This window comes from Neolamprologus multifasciatus, chromosome 19 (assembly GCF_963576455.1).
Source record: "Neolamprologus multifasciatus chromosome 19, fNeoMul1.2, whole genome shotgun sequence".
NCBI lineage: Eukaryota > Metazoa > Chordata > Actinopteri > Cichliformes > Cichlidae > Neolamprologus > Neolamprologus multifasciatus.
The window spans coordinates 29,111,566-29,129,056 of NC_140457.1; the positions used below are offsets into that span (position 1 = coordinate 29,111,566).

Sequence of the window (17,491 nt, forward strand, 5' to 3'; positions counted from 1 at the left end):
CAAAGACATGCAGCTTGTGGGGATAGGTTAATTGGATAATCCAAATTGCCACTAGGTGTGAATGTGCGAATGTATGTGAGTGCGAATGGGTGTGTTGGCCCTGCGACAGACTGGCGACCTGTCCAGGGTGTACCCCGCCTCTCGCCCTATGACAGTTGGGATAGGCTCCAGCGCCCCCCGCGACTCTGAAAAGGATAAGCGGAAGCGAATGGATGGATGTAGGATGTTTTGTTAACAGTGCTTTTGTGGTCCTGGTGATTATTAGCATCTGTTTTCTCTTACAGTGTTAAACAACTGTACTACACTAATCTGACAATACACTATTACAATATTAGTATATATTGATTATACAGTTTCATAGTAACTGATGACACTTGTCAAATATCATGAACCACGCCTCACGTCCTGATGCACTTACCTATCCCAAGCTTGTACAGGTGTGGGCAGCACTTTTCTTTCTTCTAACTCTGTCAACACAAGAACCACAGGAGGATTCAGGCTGGATTGCACTGAGACAGCACCCTGAAACTCATCTCCCTGAATGCTTCTGCTGCTGCCGCCCATTTCCCTGTTTTTGTTGGTGTTGTTCGCTTTCTTGCGTGTGTGTCATGGCCTTTCTGCTTGCTGGGTGTTTGGTCCTTTACACTATATATGAATTAATTCAATTCAAAATTTAGTTTATTTGAATTCATATCAGTTTTGTTTTATTTATATAGTGCCAAATCACAAAAACAATCAGGATTCAACTTTACTGTTATTTCACATGTATCCGGTCGTTAAGTGATGACGTGACGAATCCTACTTCCGGGCCTAAAGTAGTCTGCGTTTAATATGGCTTTTGTGTTGTTAACATGTTTAATGTTTTGTATTTTCTTCTATTTAATCTCAAAAAGCTCCTAAAACAGTCAGTGATCACTATTGACCTCCCTCGGCTTTTATTACCGCTAATCATTTATTTAAGCTCAGTTTTTAAAACCTTAGGATGTAACTACAGCCCAGCCCATGCAGCAGTATATGAATGACTAACCTCGTATTGTGGGTGGATTATCTCAGTTGTTCTCCTGGCTGAAGTTTGGTCCTTTTACAGCATCCTGCCATGTGATTACATTTGTTCCTGACCACCGAGAACACTCACGTTAACTTTTATCGAGTGGAAAAAAAAGTTAGCTTGTTTATATTATGCTAACATAGCTGTGTCGCTAGCGGTCACGTAGCACATCATTATATACCAGCTAGCCAAACTTCAGTAACCCTACAAACGTCACTGCTGTTTAGTTTTCTGTCTTCATTTATGTTGGAAGTGATAACAGAGCTGTACGTTTGAATTTGTTTCCAAAACCCCGCAGTCAGGACATGCTATATTGTATTTAGATAGAAGCTAGCGAGCTAACTTCCTGCTAACTTCTAACTCCGTTAAATGTCATAAATTCCATTTTCATGGATGCCTGGATGTTAAACTCAGTTGTTACACCTGGTAGAGCAGAACGCTGATCATTTTATTAAAGATGAAAGACTTTAGACAGTTTTTCAACTCTCAGTAATGCCACAGTGATCGTTTGATATATGGACCTGCAGCAGAGTTTAGGCCCAGACACGACTAGTGACGTCAGACTTAACGACCGGATAAATACAGGGTAAGAAGTTTGCATCTAATCAGAAGTGCAAGAGCAGTAAGTGCAATAGGAGCAGATTATATACAGATAAGTTAAGTAGAGACCAAATATACAGATGAACTGCAGACAAATGTACAGATGTAATGTTGTATATATATGTATATACAGATGATCTCTATAGCATACAGATGTTCTATATTGCTGTTCAGAGCTCTACAGCAGTGGAAGCGTAGAGCTCTGACTATAATAGTGAACAGTGTGGGCACTATAACAGAGACTATGTTATGTCAGTGTCCTAAACTATAGCAGTAACCAATGTGAGCATATGGTGAATGTTGAGAATGAATGACAGTCATGATCATGGTCACTGGGAGGGATGGGGGGAGGAGGAGTGTAGAAGGGTTACGTGAGTGTGGATGGAAAGGTTCAGCAGAGTTCAGTACGGTGACAGCTGTGGGGAAGAAGCTGTTCCTAAACCTGCTGGTTTTACTGGTTTCTTATTGGTTTCACTCTGGGAGTTGCCGCCACCTCTAAGCAGCAACATATCAAAGACATTATATTCTGCAAATGAATTGTATGCATGTCAAATGTTTGTGCATGTGTGAGGTATTTCCCATCTTTGTTGTGAACACTCTCGGGGTCGTTGGTCAAAACAAGTAATATATTACACATATTACACAGAAGACTTTTCTTAAAAGTAATTCATTACTCTACTTGTTACTTGATAAAATAGCTGAAACACACTGTCTCGCAATTACCTACCTCATTTTACCTTTCGTCATTTAAAAATAAAATAAAAGTAACATTCATATCAATGCTGTAGACGATCTTTTCTTTCACACAAACTGAAATCCACTGATTGTAGCACAAGTGCAAATGAACCAATCGATCAAGAGGGATCGATATGCATGCAGACTAACAATTCAACTAAAGGTTGAACTACTGGGTACTACTCAAATCCCATTTGTACCTCAAGGCGCTTTATATTGTAAGGTAAAGACCCTACAATAATACAGAGAAAACCTATGACCACCTATGAGGATGCGTTTTGGCAACAGTGGGAAGAAAAAGCTCCCTTTTAACAGGAAGAAACCTCTGGCAGAACCAGGCTCTGGGTGGGGAGGCCATTGCTTCGACTGGTTTGGGGTGTGTGGACAGGACAGAGACATACAGTGAACGAGAGCCAGAGATGAATAAAAACTAATAATCAAATGCAGAGGTGTCATCGGACCTCCCACAGACACGGACGGAGGAGGGGCCAAAGGGCTGGAGTCCAGGTGAGACGGAGGTTGCTTTGGAGATAAGGAATTGTTGTTGGCTCTCTGCGGTGCAGTACCACTTCCTGTTTCGGTTACAACACACAGTGGTGTTTTCATATAGTTTATCTGTGTACTCAATTTAATACAAAACTTAACGGTAACGTCTTATTTCATAGTCTAATCTTCACTGTATCTTTAGGTATAGGCTAGGTAAGGCTCGATTCATTATTATCAGGATGTCCTAAAAACTCCCTGAAAAACCTTCAGTTAATCTAAAATGCTGCAGCAAGAGTCCTGACAGGGACTAGAAAGAGAGAGCATATTTCTCCTGTTTTGGCTTCCTGTTAAATCCAGAATTCAAAATCCTGCTCCTCACATACAAGGTCTTAAATAATCAGGCCCCATCTTATCTTAATGACCTTGTAGTACCATATCACCCTATTAGAGCACTTCGCTCTCGCTCTGCAGGCCTACTTGTTGTTCCTAGAGTATTTAAAAGTAGAATGGGAGGCAGAACCTTCAGTTTTCAGGCCCCTCTTCTGTGGAACCAGCTTCCAGTTTGGATTCAGGAGACAGACACTATCTCTACTTTCAAGATTAGGCTTAAAACTTTCCTTTTTGCTAAAGCATATAGTTAGGGCTGGACCAGGTGACCCTGAATCCTCCCTTAGTTATGCTGCAATAGATGTAGGCTGCCGGGGGATTCCCATGATGCATTGAGTTTTTCCTTTCCAGTCACCTTTCTCACTCACTATGTATTAACAGACCTCTCTGTATTGAATCATATCTGTTATTAATCTCTGTCTCTCTTCCACAGCATGTCTTTATCCTGTCTTCCTTCTCTCACCCCAACCGGTCGCAGCAGATGGCCCCGCCCCTCCCTGAGCCTGGTTCTGCTGGAGGTTTCTTCCTGTTAAAAGGGAGTTTTTCCTTCCCACTGTCGCCAAAGTGCTGCTCATAGGGGGTCATATGATTGTTGGGTTTTTCTCTGTATCTATGAAGCGCCTTGAGGCGACTTTTGTTGTGATTTGGCGCTATATAAATAAAATTGAATTGAATTGAATTGAATTGAATTGAATAGTCTACATGGGGCCCACATGAGTTTTATATGGAAAACAGACTGTGGGTTACCCAAAGAGTGAAGGTTAAACAGCAAACCCAGTGGAAGAATATAGAGGGGTGGAGAGATGTACAGGAAACCAGTGCTTACTCACCAGTTTCAGATCCAGGAAACTCGACCGAGGAGCGGGAGAGGGTGAGGGACTCAACTGAGAGCTACAACACCTGAAGACTTGCTTCAGGGCTGTCCAGAGCCTCCCAGCACCATTGTAGAGGTGTGAGGAGGTTACTCTGACCTGCTGTCCTGTTCTATGTCGCTGTGTCATCTTCCCCCACAGGAGCAGCGACATCGTGGGTTCCACCATGTGGATTGAATTTGATGAAACCTCCAATTTATATCATAAATCTAGGATGTATCAGGCCTAGGTGTTGTTGCCGCTGCTGTGCCCTCTGACTCCTTTCTGTTCTCCACAGCATTCGTAATCTGTTTAGTATGGCTGCTGGCACAACGGGTAGAGTGGGTCGTTTACCAATCAGAAAGTTGGTGGTTCACTTTGAGATTACCAGTTTCTCTCTATATCTTGGGTGCAAACCTCGTGTCAGAAAAGTCATTCTGCTCTACTTGATGCATGCTCAATCGTCCATGTAAGCAAATCCCCAAAGTTGATTGTGTTCATCTGTTCAAAAACGCTACGTGCAGATGAACAGAATCAACTTTTGGGGATTCTGCTCTACTCTTACTGCAATTGTCAGATCAGTGACACATGTCCCCACAACACTAGCCCTTCTTACTGTTTTTATAAGCTAATTTTTCTACACGTGCTTCAGTGCTAAAGAAATTTTGGTTCTGTTGATGACATTTCATCTGTCACTTTCCTGAATACTGTCCAGCACTGAATTAGCTTTTACTTCAGACTCAAATATGTACAAAAGAGCAATAATAAGTGAAGCGTAACTAAGTGAGAGTAATACTGTATGCCAGTTGCGTTTATAGATGTTCTTCTCTCTTTTGTAACTAGTGGTTGATTGAGTTAGTGTTGCCTTCCTGTCAGCCTCTGACCTCGGACATCAACAAGGTATTTTCACTCAGAGAACTGCCACTCTCTGCATCTCTCTTTTTTAAGCCAGTGTCTGTAAACCCTAAAGATGGTTGTGTGGGAAAATTCTGGTAGATTACAGTTTTTCTCAATCACTATGGCACAGTTCTCACAGAAAAGTGACGCTTATCACTTTAATGAATGTCCTCAAAACAGTTATGCCTTTTTTCATAACACAAACTGACCTGTGCAAAAGACCCCATTTACTTTGACAATGTGTTACTGGCGTTGCTCCCTCATACATAGATTGAAGTCATTTGATAGTAAAAACTAATTAAATGATTGACAGTATTCAGGAACGCAATAGATCTAAAATTCTGACTGACAAAAGTACAAACTGTTTTGATGAGTTATGAGATCCAAGTGATAAGTGCATAAACACAGTAACAAATATATTTAGTAATGAAGTCAGTTAGCTTAGCTTATGAGACATCTGCTTATATCTTACTGAAATAACCATGGTAATTAATATTGAGGCTCCTCCACTTGCTGAGTCCCACTTAAAAAATAAGAAACAGAAAAAGCACGCAAGGAAAAGATGTTTTTGAGTATTCAGCAGCTCAGAAGGTGACAATTATACAAATGTCATAAAACCCCACAGATGTCAAGAAGGAGTGAAAAGCGACAGACGGCAGAGGGCAGCACCGCACGCAGACCAGTCGGCTAAACAAAAGAAGTGTTCCGGTCCACTTCCGGTTACAGCAGTCCCAAACAAACACGATTAAGTTGTGGTTTTAAAAGGCAGATTTACAAGTCATATCGTTCTCAAAATGGGTAAGTTGAGGTCGCCTTTTACCCTCACTTTTCCTCCCATGATACCTAAGGTGTCGAGAGACTTTGCGGCGTTTCTCATAATATGTATTTTTATAAAATGTGGAAGTTAGCCTTAGCTGTGAGCTTGGCAGTTTAGCTAACAACCGCCCGGCCTTTGAAGCTTATCTAAGTGACAGAAATATTGCATGCCAGTTACATACACTGCAGCAGCGTGTGTACAGTTTTCCTAAGAACTGGAGTGGACATGTGTTAATCTCAAGCTCACGCAACGTGTACGTGTGAGTGGGGGGTCTTGTTGTTGTGTCCTGTCTCTGCTGCTGTGTTGCATGTGAGGCTTAACTCAGAAATAAGACGCGCAGTTATCCCACTGAAACCGAGAGGAGAGAGTACAGTAATGTCTGTGTTTATAATTACATTAATTTTGACAACATCTCCAACGCCACTGGCTGCAGCGCCAAACCACGAGAGAGCATCCATTGTGTTTTACAGTAGAATCAGTCATTAACCTCTATACACACTTTCTATGTGCAAGTTTGAACCAAAGATTTTAGACTCCAATAGACATGTCGCTCCTTTTTTAAAAAAGTTCAGTTCTTGTGTGATTTGGTATACCTTTTCTTCCTGTTTCCTTTCCTTAAAAATTGCTTCATGACAGCAAACCTCTGCTGTGACCATTTCTGATCAGGCTCCAGCCAACGAGAGAGAGATCGATTGGAGGGTCAGATGCTCTCTCAGGTTCTGGGTCCTGCAGAATTTTTTTTCCATTTCTTAAGAAAAAGACTTTGTTTGTAGGCCTGCTATTTTTTTAACCCTCTGCTTTTTACCCCTCAGCTGTAAAAAGCTGACGGGTATCTTTATCCCCCTGCTGGGCCAGGGTCGACACCCAAGTTTGCGGATGTGATAACTGAAGAAATGTTCAAATTCATACCAAAGGTCTAACATTGAAAATCTCACAGTTGAAATCTTAGTGATCTCAACCTCAAGGTCAGATGTCAAACTTTATTAAAAAATCTTGTGAGTATGATAACTCAAGAAAGACGGCATCTTGGATTTTTGAAATGATACCACAGGTGCTGCTCAGTAGAAGATCCAAGATGTCGCTGCAGATGGAGCCTCAGTGCTTTGTGTCCTCATGCTTTGCATGTTTCTGTGTTTTTTGCTCCGTCTTTTGCTGTTATCCTCCCATCATTTTACCAGAGAGGAACTGTTATACGTAGAGAGGACTGTCCAAAGTTTATTTTCCCTGGTTTTCATCGACGCAGACAACCTAACCATGATTCTGATTGGAGGTGCAGTGGTGCTCTGTGGGATTTGCCTTTGACTTTGTAATGGGCTGTATGATGACCTAAAGTCACATACACACAACACAGTAAGAACCACTTGGATCTGAACCTGCTCAAGACTGTGGAGATGACAGTGGACCTTTAGAGAACCCCCCCCCCCCCCCCCCCCCCCACAGTACTTGTGGACCCACTGTGGATTGCCTTAGATTCCCAGGATCCATCTTTTCATGGGAAGTACAATATTCTTCACATACAGAAGAAGAAGAAGGAAGAAGGCCCAACAGGTTGAACTTCCTGCGGCAACTCAGGAAGTTCAACCTGTCACAGGAGCTACCCGTCATCTTCATCCAGTCTGTCCCTTAGAAACATTAAGGCAATCACCCAGGACCAACAATCTTTTTGTTTGAGATATAATCATTATTCTTTCAAAAATCATAATAATAACAAAATATTTTCAATAACACAAGAATTACAAAATAAAACTACTTTTCATTTGCATACGGAGAGTAAATGAACACAAAGATCCAGCTGTCTGGAACACCTGAAAGTTCAGTAAAGCTGCTGAATCTCAGGTTAATTTTTAAAGAGACTTACTATTGTGTGTATTGTGTTGGTGTATAAAATGTTTATACACTCACTGGTTACATCTCATGTTGCTGACAACATGAGGAACAGAGAAATTACACTTTATTAATCCTGTTTGTGGCGGTGGGCCACAAATAATACATTTAAGGTAGGCAGAAAGGGCCGTGATTGGTCCCCGGGCCAGACCTTTTGGACATGCCTGTTTTAAATGAACTTTATACCACAAAGCTAAAAGAAAGTTTACAGCTAAACTTTTAAGTTTCAAGCATCCTGATTGTTTGAAAATACTGTGTTATAGTATTGATGCTTGCACACTTCACAATGGTTTTGTATGCTTGCAGCTGTGGCCGTGAGTTCAACATGTCCAGGGCTGTACTGTGGCAGGATGATGGTCAACGGCTCAGTGGAGGGAGAATGTGGTGTGAGTACTAAACATTAGCTGTTGCTGATGTGCTGTTGGATAGACAGTATGTGGATGTGTGTCTTTGTGCCTTGCATCATAAAAGAGAGAGCGGCTCATAATAATTCAGGTTTTCATATTGAGATCATTGTGGTGCAGCAGACTGTTCTGAGGAAATGTGGAAGTGCTCATCCTGCTTGTTTGAGTTGTGAGCCAGTGGAGCCTATCACAGCCCGGACTGTCACTAATTGTAGGAACAGTGCAGAGGGACAGACAGCCATTAATTCAGAGACATGAATTGACATGTGGCAGGAAGCTGGAGAAGCCAAACTCTCACCGGCACAGAGAGAACATGCCGTCTCCACTTAGAAAGGTCATAACTAGCCAGCACTTAAGCTCATTACTCTACCAGTGTTCTTATTTTCATTTAAAATAACCAGTGTAAAATAGATAATGAATCATTTCTTCCTCCCACACGCTGCAAATGCATCATTAATCCCCCCTCCCAACTGGAAAATTTTCCACCTGGCGCACTGTGCTGAGCACGCGTCTTTATGTTCTACCAGTTAGGGAAAAATATGGTGACAGACGAGCGAGTGAACGAGACTCGCTGTCGACTCGTTTTCACAAGGATGATGCAGAACAAAATGCAGTAATTTGCAAAACATGCTGTAAAACTATTGCAGCAAAAGGCCGCGAAATTATTCCAGCAGCTGAAAGTCATCCACTGCAAAATGAAGAGTGTTTCAAACTCTGCGTGTCAACGTCTCCCCACACACCAGAGAAAGCGTTAAATAAACCAGCTGTGACACCTGCGACTGGTCAGTCGTTTTTATGGTCACCTCTTTAATCTGAGGTCATCACGTTTTTAATTTGACTACTTTTATATGTTGTAAACACAAAGGAGTAACTGTAGATGTTAAGTTGTAAAGTTCAGTTGTTCTGTTTTCTCTCATAAACTGATACTGATGGTTAAAAATGGTTAAAATAAAACATTTGAATTCATTCAGATTTTTTGTATTCAAAGTATTAAAAAAGCATGAATGGTGGATTTGAATGAATATAGCAGCGCAATTAAATGAAAGACAACTTTAAGAGTGGATTTGGGTGAGATTAAGATTTTACTCACAATAATGTGTTTTGGCAGGTTTGTCCTCGAGGAGAGCGGGCCAGCATGCAGAAAGTGTGTGAGCGCTGCATCGAGTCTCCTGAGATCTATGACTGGCTCTATCTGGGCTTTATGGCCATGTTGCCTCTTGTGTTGCACTGGTTCTTTATTGAATGGTACTCTGGGAAGAAGAGGTGAGACTGAGCTGCTGCTGTAGGAAGTTACTTCTGTGTGAAATGACCAAAGTGATAATGTCCACTTATAAGTCATATTGCATCACTTAATGAAGAGTTTATATAATGAACACTCAGTGGCACTTCTGGTCTAATGTGTAATTAATATTGTAAACATATCTATAAAACACATCTCTAAAGGCCAAACATAAAATATTACTATATAAAATAGCAAATGTAAAGAATATGTAAACCGTAGCAGTAATGTACTTTTTCTATTAAGTGAAATAGAATAGTCCCAAATTTGAATTATAGCATTCAGACTTGTGCAATAAACTGCTGTTCTAACCTTTGCTTATATGAAAACATGTAACTGAAAAAAGGCAAATAAGCAGTTTAAGCCTGCACTCAGGCCTAACATTAGATTATATGTAAAATACCAGACGTACCTGAAAGGTTCAACTGTGGCAGCTCATGACAAAAACACAAACGCTCCATCTTATAACTGTAGCATTATAAGAACGTCATTATGAAACAATAAATAGAAAAAACACTTCAAATAAAAATGAACACGGGGCTAACGTGACTCCGCCCCCGCCCGGTCAGCATTTACTCAGCTTTACTATCGCTCTGGCTAGCTTAGCGTTAGCGTTGTCTGTGATGTTCTGTTAGCAGTTTAATGCAGTTGTTTCTGTTCTGGATGCAGTTTGAACTTTGCTAACATGCTGTCGTCCTTTTGTGCAATAACAACAAAAATAATGTCCACATCTACGCTGCAGACTGTTCCACTATTGTCCTCCTGCAGCACACGGACTGAATGAGCTGACTGTAGTGTCAGAGGAAACGATAAGCAGAATCCACAGACGAGCAGACTGATAATTAGGTTCTTGATTGTCATCCCTTAAATTTCAGCCGCCTATCTTTGAAATTCTTTCTACAAGCCTTCAATAGTGGAGACCTTACTATTATATTTTCAAACAAATTCAAGTTCTCAGGATTTCATGTTGAACTACACTTTTTTCTATTCCTGTCATAGTATAATGTTGAATGATATAGCTTAGCTATATCTAGGGAACTACGACTAATTTTAATATTAGACAAAGATAAATCAAGTAAATATAAAATGCACTTTTCAGGGTTCTATGTTGGAAACCCCCCCCCCCCCCCCACCAGAGACTTTGGACAAAGCAAAAGCATGCTGTGCACTGACAAGAAGAAACCTGAAGTCACATTACATCTGTTGTAAAGCTAACGTAGCATTTCATAAAAAGAACACATGGCAGCAGTAACACATGGTGTTAGTTTGATGTTTGGGGCTGTTTGCTGCTTCAGGACCTGCTTGACTTCCTGTAACTGATGGAGGCATCAATTCTGCGCTCTACCAGAAAATCATGGAGGAGAAGCTCAAACACACTTGAACAATGATCAGTAACAAACCACCAAGTCCTCCTGTTAATGGCTTAAAAATGAAAAAATGAAGGTTTTGGACTGGTGTAGTCACTTTGACCTTAAACAGGTCATTCACGCTGAAAAACCCTGCAGTGTAGCTGAATTAAAACAGTTTTGTAAAGAAAAATGAGCTTCTAGTTACGTGAAAGACTCATTGCCAGTTATTGTAAATGCTTGACAGCAGTTAGTAGGTTTACTTTTACATAAGACCGTATAGGTTTGGAGAAGGTTTCGCCCTCAGCACATCTTGTACTTACTTGGGTTGTTTTTGTCTAATATTACTATTTGTTTTGTTCTTCAACACGTGTGCACCCCCCCCCCCCCCCCGTGTTTTCTGTCTCAGTCACTGTGGTATTTTGAGTCTAATTAGTGTTTGATAGCTGAATAATAAGGAATTCAAATTGTGCTGCTGTTAAGTTGTGGTATAAACTAATTTTTCAGCATCACTCATAAACGTCTAATTTTGAAGGTCTTGTTCAGAACATTGATTTGTCTGAATTTGCTATAACTAGTTACCCAGGGCTTTATGTCTTTAAGGTTTTCCTGTTGTGTGACAATTTTTGGCTTCAGTTCAGTTTTACTTCAACAGTCGCCTCAAGGCACTTTATCTTGTAAGGCAGACCCTACAATAACACATACAGAGAAAACCCAACAATCATATGACCCCCTATGAGCAAGTCGTTTGGTGACAGTGGGAAGGAAAAACTCAATTTTAACAGGAAGAAACCTCCGACAGAACCAGGCTCAGGGAGGGGCGGGGCCATCTGCTGTGATTGGTTGGGGTGAGAGAAGAATCAGATAAATGTACCTGTGTATGATTTCTATAGAACCTAAAACTTCATGCGTTCTTCTGCTAACACAGCTGTATGAAACACGTCTGACTTAGAGAGTATTTGTTCCAAGCACACAATCCCTTTAGTACTCTTGTCTGTGAGGACAGTGTGTTGTCTTTCTGTCATTTGATCTCACGCTCTTCCTTTGCAGTTCCAGTGCTTTACTACAACATGTGACCGCCATGTTGGAGTGCAGTATGTCAGCTGTGGTCACTCTGCTGGTCACAGAGCCTGTGGGAATGCTCACTATCCGTTCTTGTCGAGTGCAAATGCTTTCAGACTGGTACACGATGCTGTACAACCCAAGTCCAGACTATGTCAACACATTACACTGCACGCAGGAAGCTGTGTACCCACTGTGAGTATTACCAGTAATCATTTTGCCAAATTCTACAATTAACCATAAAACAATAATTCCCAGCACTCCACAGAAGAGGACAAAGGTGTGTTTGCAGCATCAAGGCCATACTGTGGGACACTGAGCTCTGTATGTGTCTAACTGAATAATACAATTATACGTTAAATAAGAAAAAGCTTAGTTATGGACAGCAGAACACGGTTCAGGTCAGGCAGGTGGTTCCTCCCAGTCAATCCCTTCAGCGCTCACGGTTGATGCCTACATGAGTGACAGCAGAGAGATGGAGCACTCTCAAACACCCCCACCAGCAACTGTAAGAAGTCTGGGTACTCTGAACTGTCGTTCGTCAGGAACTGTTCCCTGACCCTGAGGCACAGGGAACAAACTCGGGCTGCACGATTAATCGTTAGAAAATCGCGATCTCGATTCATACTTAAGTGCGATCTCATTTCCAAATGACAACGATTTAAAAAAAAAGAAAGAAAAGATGACGATTGTACCGCATTTTGATCTGGGACGTAATCTGCATGAAAACAAGCGCTCACTCTTCCTGCTCAACAAATGACAAGGGCGGAGCCTTATACCACGTGATACAGCAGCCATCAGGCAGGGAAGAAACAACGGTGAGCACGTGAAACTGCCCGAGGGGAGAAAACACTGTGAGCGCAGAGGAAACGTTTCCTGATGGCCACTGTAAAATTACTTCCAAGAAAAGGTTCTCATTCCTCCGTGTGGAAGTTTTTTGCCGAGAGTCAAAAAAATATCATTTGCAAGCTGTGTTTTGCCATAGAAGCAGCACCGCAAGCTAACACTACGAATCTATATCACCACCTCAAACGTCACCATAAGGTGCAATATGACGAAGCTGTAAAGGCCAAGAAAGTGACAGGAGAAAATCCGTCCCGGTCAACCACCCAAACATCAATAACGGGAACCTTACACAGCGCTTCCCTATACCCGTCGACCTCCCGCAGGCACAAAGAAATTACGGAGGCTATCACTTATCACCTGACCAAACATATGGCTCCATCAACACTGTGCAAAACGAGGGATTTAGGAGAACGATCAACACCCTAGACAAACGCTACACAGTGCTGTCCCACAACTATTTTTCTCTTGTTGCACTACCTGCTCTATACACGCAGCGTCGAGCAACGGTGGAGACGCAATTTCAAGCAGTACAACATTTTGCTGCAACGACAAAACGTGAGACGTTTGTTGTTTTTATGTTTATTTATTGTTTTTATGTTCAGTCTCAACTGTTACAAAGTTGATGTGCAGTTAATAAGTGCAATAAATATTTATACTGGAAAAGAAAATCGTGAGAGAATCGTGATTCTCATTTTATGAAAAATCGTGCAGCCCTAAAAAACCCCAACGTACAGGCTGCAAGCTGAGGAGATGCCAGCATACCCAGTCTTTATTCAAAAGATTGAGGTTATTTATTGGATCTTAGTGTTTCAGTCAGATGAGCTCTTAGATGGAGATTACTTTCCTCCTGTTACACTGCAGATCATGACAGGTGGACACGTTGATGCTGGGTGATGGCGGCTGGCAGCAGCGTGCTGACAGGAGAAACACTGGGAGGTTCATTCGATATAAAACAGCAGCAGGAGAGTAGCCTCACACTGACGAATGATTCAGGCTACTTTGTTTATTAGACAAGTTGAACAGACGCCTGCTGGATGAGTAAACCGATCAACATGCTTCTGATTCTTTATTCTCTTTTTTAACTTTTGTTTCCTTTTGAACTGGTGCACAGACTGGTCAGAGGTCATCTCAGGCTTGTCATTCATTCTGTATCTGTTGCATCAGCGTAACACGAGCTCCTGAATGTCCTTTTTCTCAGCTACACCATCGTGCTGATCTACTATGCATTTTGCCTGATACTAATGATGCTGCTGCGTCCTCTGTTGGTGAAGAAGATGGCGTGTGGTTTGGGCAAATCCGACCGTTTTAAGAGCATCTATGCTGCTCTGTACTTCTTCCCGATCCTCACTGTGCTGCAGGCTATAGGAGGAGGACTGCTCTGTGAGTACCTGTGGGACTCTTAGTTCACACTGTGGTATCACTTTTGTTTTACAGCTTTAAGACTATGACTCATGCCCTCTTTGTTTGAATAACTCTGAGTAAAGACGACTGTGTTATTGTTGCAGACTATGCGTTCCCCTACATCATCCTGGTCCTGTCTCTGGTCACGTTGGCTGTTTACATGTCTGCCTCTGAGATACAGGTAATTACAGTCACTGTGGTGTGGGCATTTCTTATTTCCCAGTTTAACTTTAAAATTGTGATCAAGAAGTTCTTCAATTTATATGAGATTGGATAATAATTATACTTCTTTACAGTGTTTATTCATCGACTTGTATAAAGTTACAACAGCAAAATGACTCCTCCAAACTAACTGTGTGGGCACTAACCATTTAGGAATTACACTAGTTTGGTTAAACTCCAGACTGTAGATGGTTGTTGTTGTTGTTCTCTGTCCACTCTTACCATAACCTCTCCTTTGAACACAGTCTTTTAAGAATCTGGTTGCCAAGAAGAAACGTCTCATCGTCCTGTTCAGCCACTGGCTGCTGCATGCTTACGGCATCATCTCGATCTCCCGACTGGACAAGCTGGAACAGGACCTGCCGCTGTTGGCCCTCGTGCCAGGACCCGCTCTGTTTTACATCGTCACAGCCAAATTCACCGAGCCCAGCCGCATCCTCTTGGAGGCCGGCAATGGACACTGAGCTGGATTTATCAGGAGTTCAATAAATAACTGTTGAAAAAAACAAGAAGCCACAGCAGGTCGCCCCTGTCCAGTGTCTTAAAATTGTCTGTTTATTTTTACGCAGAGTTCAAAATCTCAGTCAGTGAGGAGTCGCACTCAAAATGCCAAACGTAGTTTGTTCATTTCTTTAACTCGTGAAATATAAGCTCAGTAATTCATTCACGTTCAGCTTCAGTTCTCATGTGAAGCGTCTACAGGTCTGACATGACAGTGATGTGGTCCCAGAAGTCTGGCGTGTACAGTCACGTGTGTGCACTCCTGCTTTAAGTGTAGAAGATTAGATCTTTCCACTGGAGCTGAGCAGCTGTTTCTTAAAGTAAGGTTGAGTTTTGCAGCAACCGCTCAATGATTTCTAAACCGTTAACGGGTCGCTGCTTTTAATGTTAGCCAGGTGTGGAATGAAGTCATCGAGCTTTATTTTAAATTTTGATTGGTGTTAAAGTCGCTCCGACAGATTTACTTGAAAAGGTTTGTATGTTGACTCCTGTAGCGGGGTTTCATATTTCAGCCTTCACAGGCCTGTGGAGGTGAGAGTGCACTGTATACACTGTATACACTGTATATACTGTATATACTGTATATACAGTATATACTGTATATACTGTATATACTGTATATACTGTATATACTGCACATTGCTTGTAAATATTAGTGTGTTCAGTATGTTTATCTGCATATACTTAATTTAAAACTAAAATTTTGAATGTTATCTTTGTGTTGCTGACTTATTGATCTTTGTTACCATGAGATTCAAGTTTTATTGGTCTCAAACATTTACCTGATATCAAAGTGTACACTTGTGTTACTGCAGGTCGATCTGTGTGAGGATGCACTTTAATCTCAGATCTGCTCACAGTCATCTGTAACATATGTTGTTGTTTCTTTGTAAATGAATAAAGGTGTCTGAAAATGATTTTGTGCAGATCTTTGGGATCAATTTGGCTGACTGCACTCGTCACACGTCCTGTAACCCGGCAGGTGGGAAGCTTGTTTTTCTCTCAGATTGTCAGATGACAAACAGGAAGGTTGCTGCATCTGGAAATGTGGAAAAATCCTCAAAAAGACTGTTTCCTGTTGTGACTTCTTCATTTGTATACTGAGCTTTTGCACATACCCACAAGAATGCAGCTACAGCAGACCTGAGTGTTTATGTTTTCTCATCTTACAGTTAATGCAATCATGAACTCGTCCACAGTAACCACATTTTGGATGGTAGGTAAATACGCTGACAGATCTGACTAAACGTGAAGATTTTTGTGTCGTTAGTTAGAATGAACAACCGGTCCACATGAGCACAGTGGCACAGCTCACAGAATTTTAATCAGAAGTTACGCTCCTGTAAATCGAATCACATCAACCATGACTTTGTGTGCATGTGTGTGAAGAGAAACTACAGCAAAGGAACATTTCGTATCATCAAAGAGGTAAAACTGGTATTGGAAATGAAATGCACACAAATTTGGGAACATTACACTCAAATCACTGACACACACACCCACACAGCAAAGGGCTACGTCCCTCGAGGACCGTGAAAGCCAGTGTTGTGCTGCTTCTGTGTGTTTATATCTATTGTCTTTACTCATCTTCAGAATACCACGGGGTGACTCCTCTGATGTGATGTGATAAGATAAACCTTTATTAGTCCCACACGTAGGAAATTTGTTTGGTCATGGCAGGAAGTGGACAGTTAAAGTTGTCTGTGAAGGTTCTCAGTCATCCAGGTCATCGTAGTCAAAGGAGCTTGCAAAGAAAAGCGTCTGGACTTCTTTAAGTTACTTGAAGACGTTTCACCTTCATCCGAGAAGCTTCTTCAATTCTAAGGTCAAATGGTGGAGAGTCCCAGATCCTCAAAAGATGCCAATGTTCACATTTTGGACAGAGAGGACAGATGGTTTGAAAGAGGAGTGAAAGAAGCATCTATGTCCACTGTGAGCGATCATCTTTGAACAGAGGCGGTGGTTTACGACACCAACTCTCTGCCATCTATAATCCAGTTTTGAGATCCTCCCCAGACACCTTAACGCCCACTCACATCCTGGGCCATCTGACCTCAGGAAATCATGATAAGGTGGGGCCAGGTTTCACAATGAACTCACCCGAAACTCTGGCTGATTGGGACCCACACCCAGTTCCACACCTTGGCTCAGGCGATTAGAGGATCATCAGGGGGTCCTTTTGTCCCTCTGTGGGGGGACACTCCCACTGGGTTTATATCTGGGACTCTCCACCATTTGACCTTAGAACTGAAGAAGCTTCTCGGATGAAGGTGAAACGTCTTCAAGCAACTTAAAGAAGTCCAGACGCTTTTCTTTGCAAGCTCTTTTGACGACAGTTAAAGTTAAAAGCAGCAAAAAAGAAAAGAACAATAGAAGATACAGTAGAATAACATACTATACAAAATAGAATAAAACACTATGTTGCAACAGAAGAAGTGCACATCTAGGCGAGGAGACTAGGCGAAGGCTGATCCATGGTGTATTAGATGTTTGACAGCCAAACCAATAAAACAGTTCACATTTCCCAGAGAACCCCCCCCCCCCCAAAAAAAAAAAAAAAAAAATCTGCGAAACAGCGAGGCCGCGAAAAGTGAACCTAGCAAGGGAACCACTGTATTCAGAGTGTTGCAGTTATGAAAAATAAGCAGTACATTTGACAGAAATACCACCTACATTTACATTTACTTCAATTTGCCATAGGTGTATAAATGTTTGAGATTTATAT

General features: G+C 41.6%; 1 protein-coding gene across 2 annotated transcripts; it reads left to right on the plus strand.

Moving 5' to 3' along the window:
- Positions 1-5,648: 5,648 nt before the first annotated feature.
- On the plus strand, positions 5,649-15,683 carry jkamp (jnk1/mapk8 associated membrane protein). 2 transcript variants are annotated; one of them, XM_085144509.1, is made up of 7 exons: positions 5,649-5,802; positions 8,012-8,091; positions 9,218-9,372; positions 11,785-11,991; positions 13,841-14,022; positions 14,148-14,224; positions 14,511-15,683. In XM_085144509.1, the coding sequence occupies exons 1-7, from the start codon at positions 5,799-5,801 to the stop codon at positions 14,727-14,729; spliced, it is 924 nt and encodes a 307-aa protein (XP_085000635.1). In that variant the 5' UTR covers positions 5,649-5,798; the 3' UTR covers positions 14,730-15,683. The 2 variants fall into 2 exon arrangements, with proteins under 2 accessions (XP_085000635.1, XP_085000634.1); XM_085144508.1 differs by lacking the exon at positions 5,649-5,802 and having other exon boundaries at positions 8,002-8,091.
- The last annotated feature ends 1,808 nt before the right edge of the window (positions 15,684-17,491 follow it).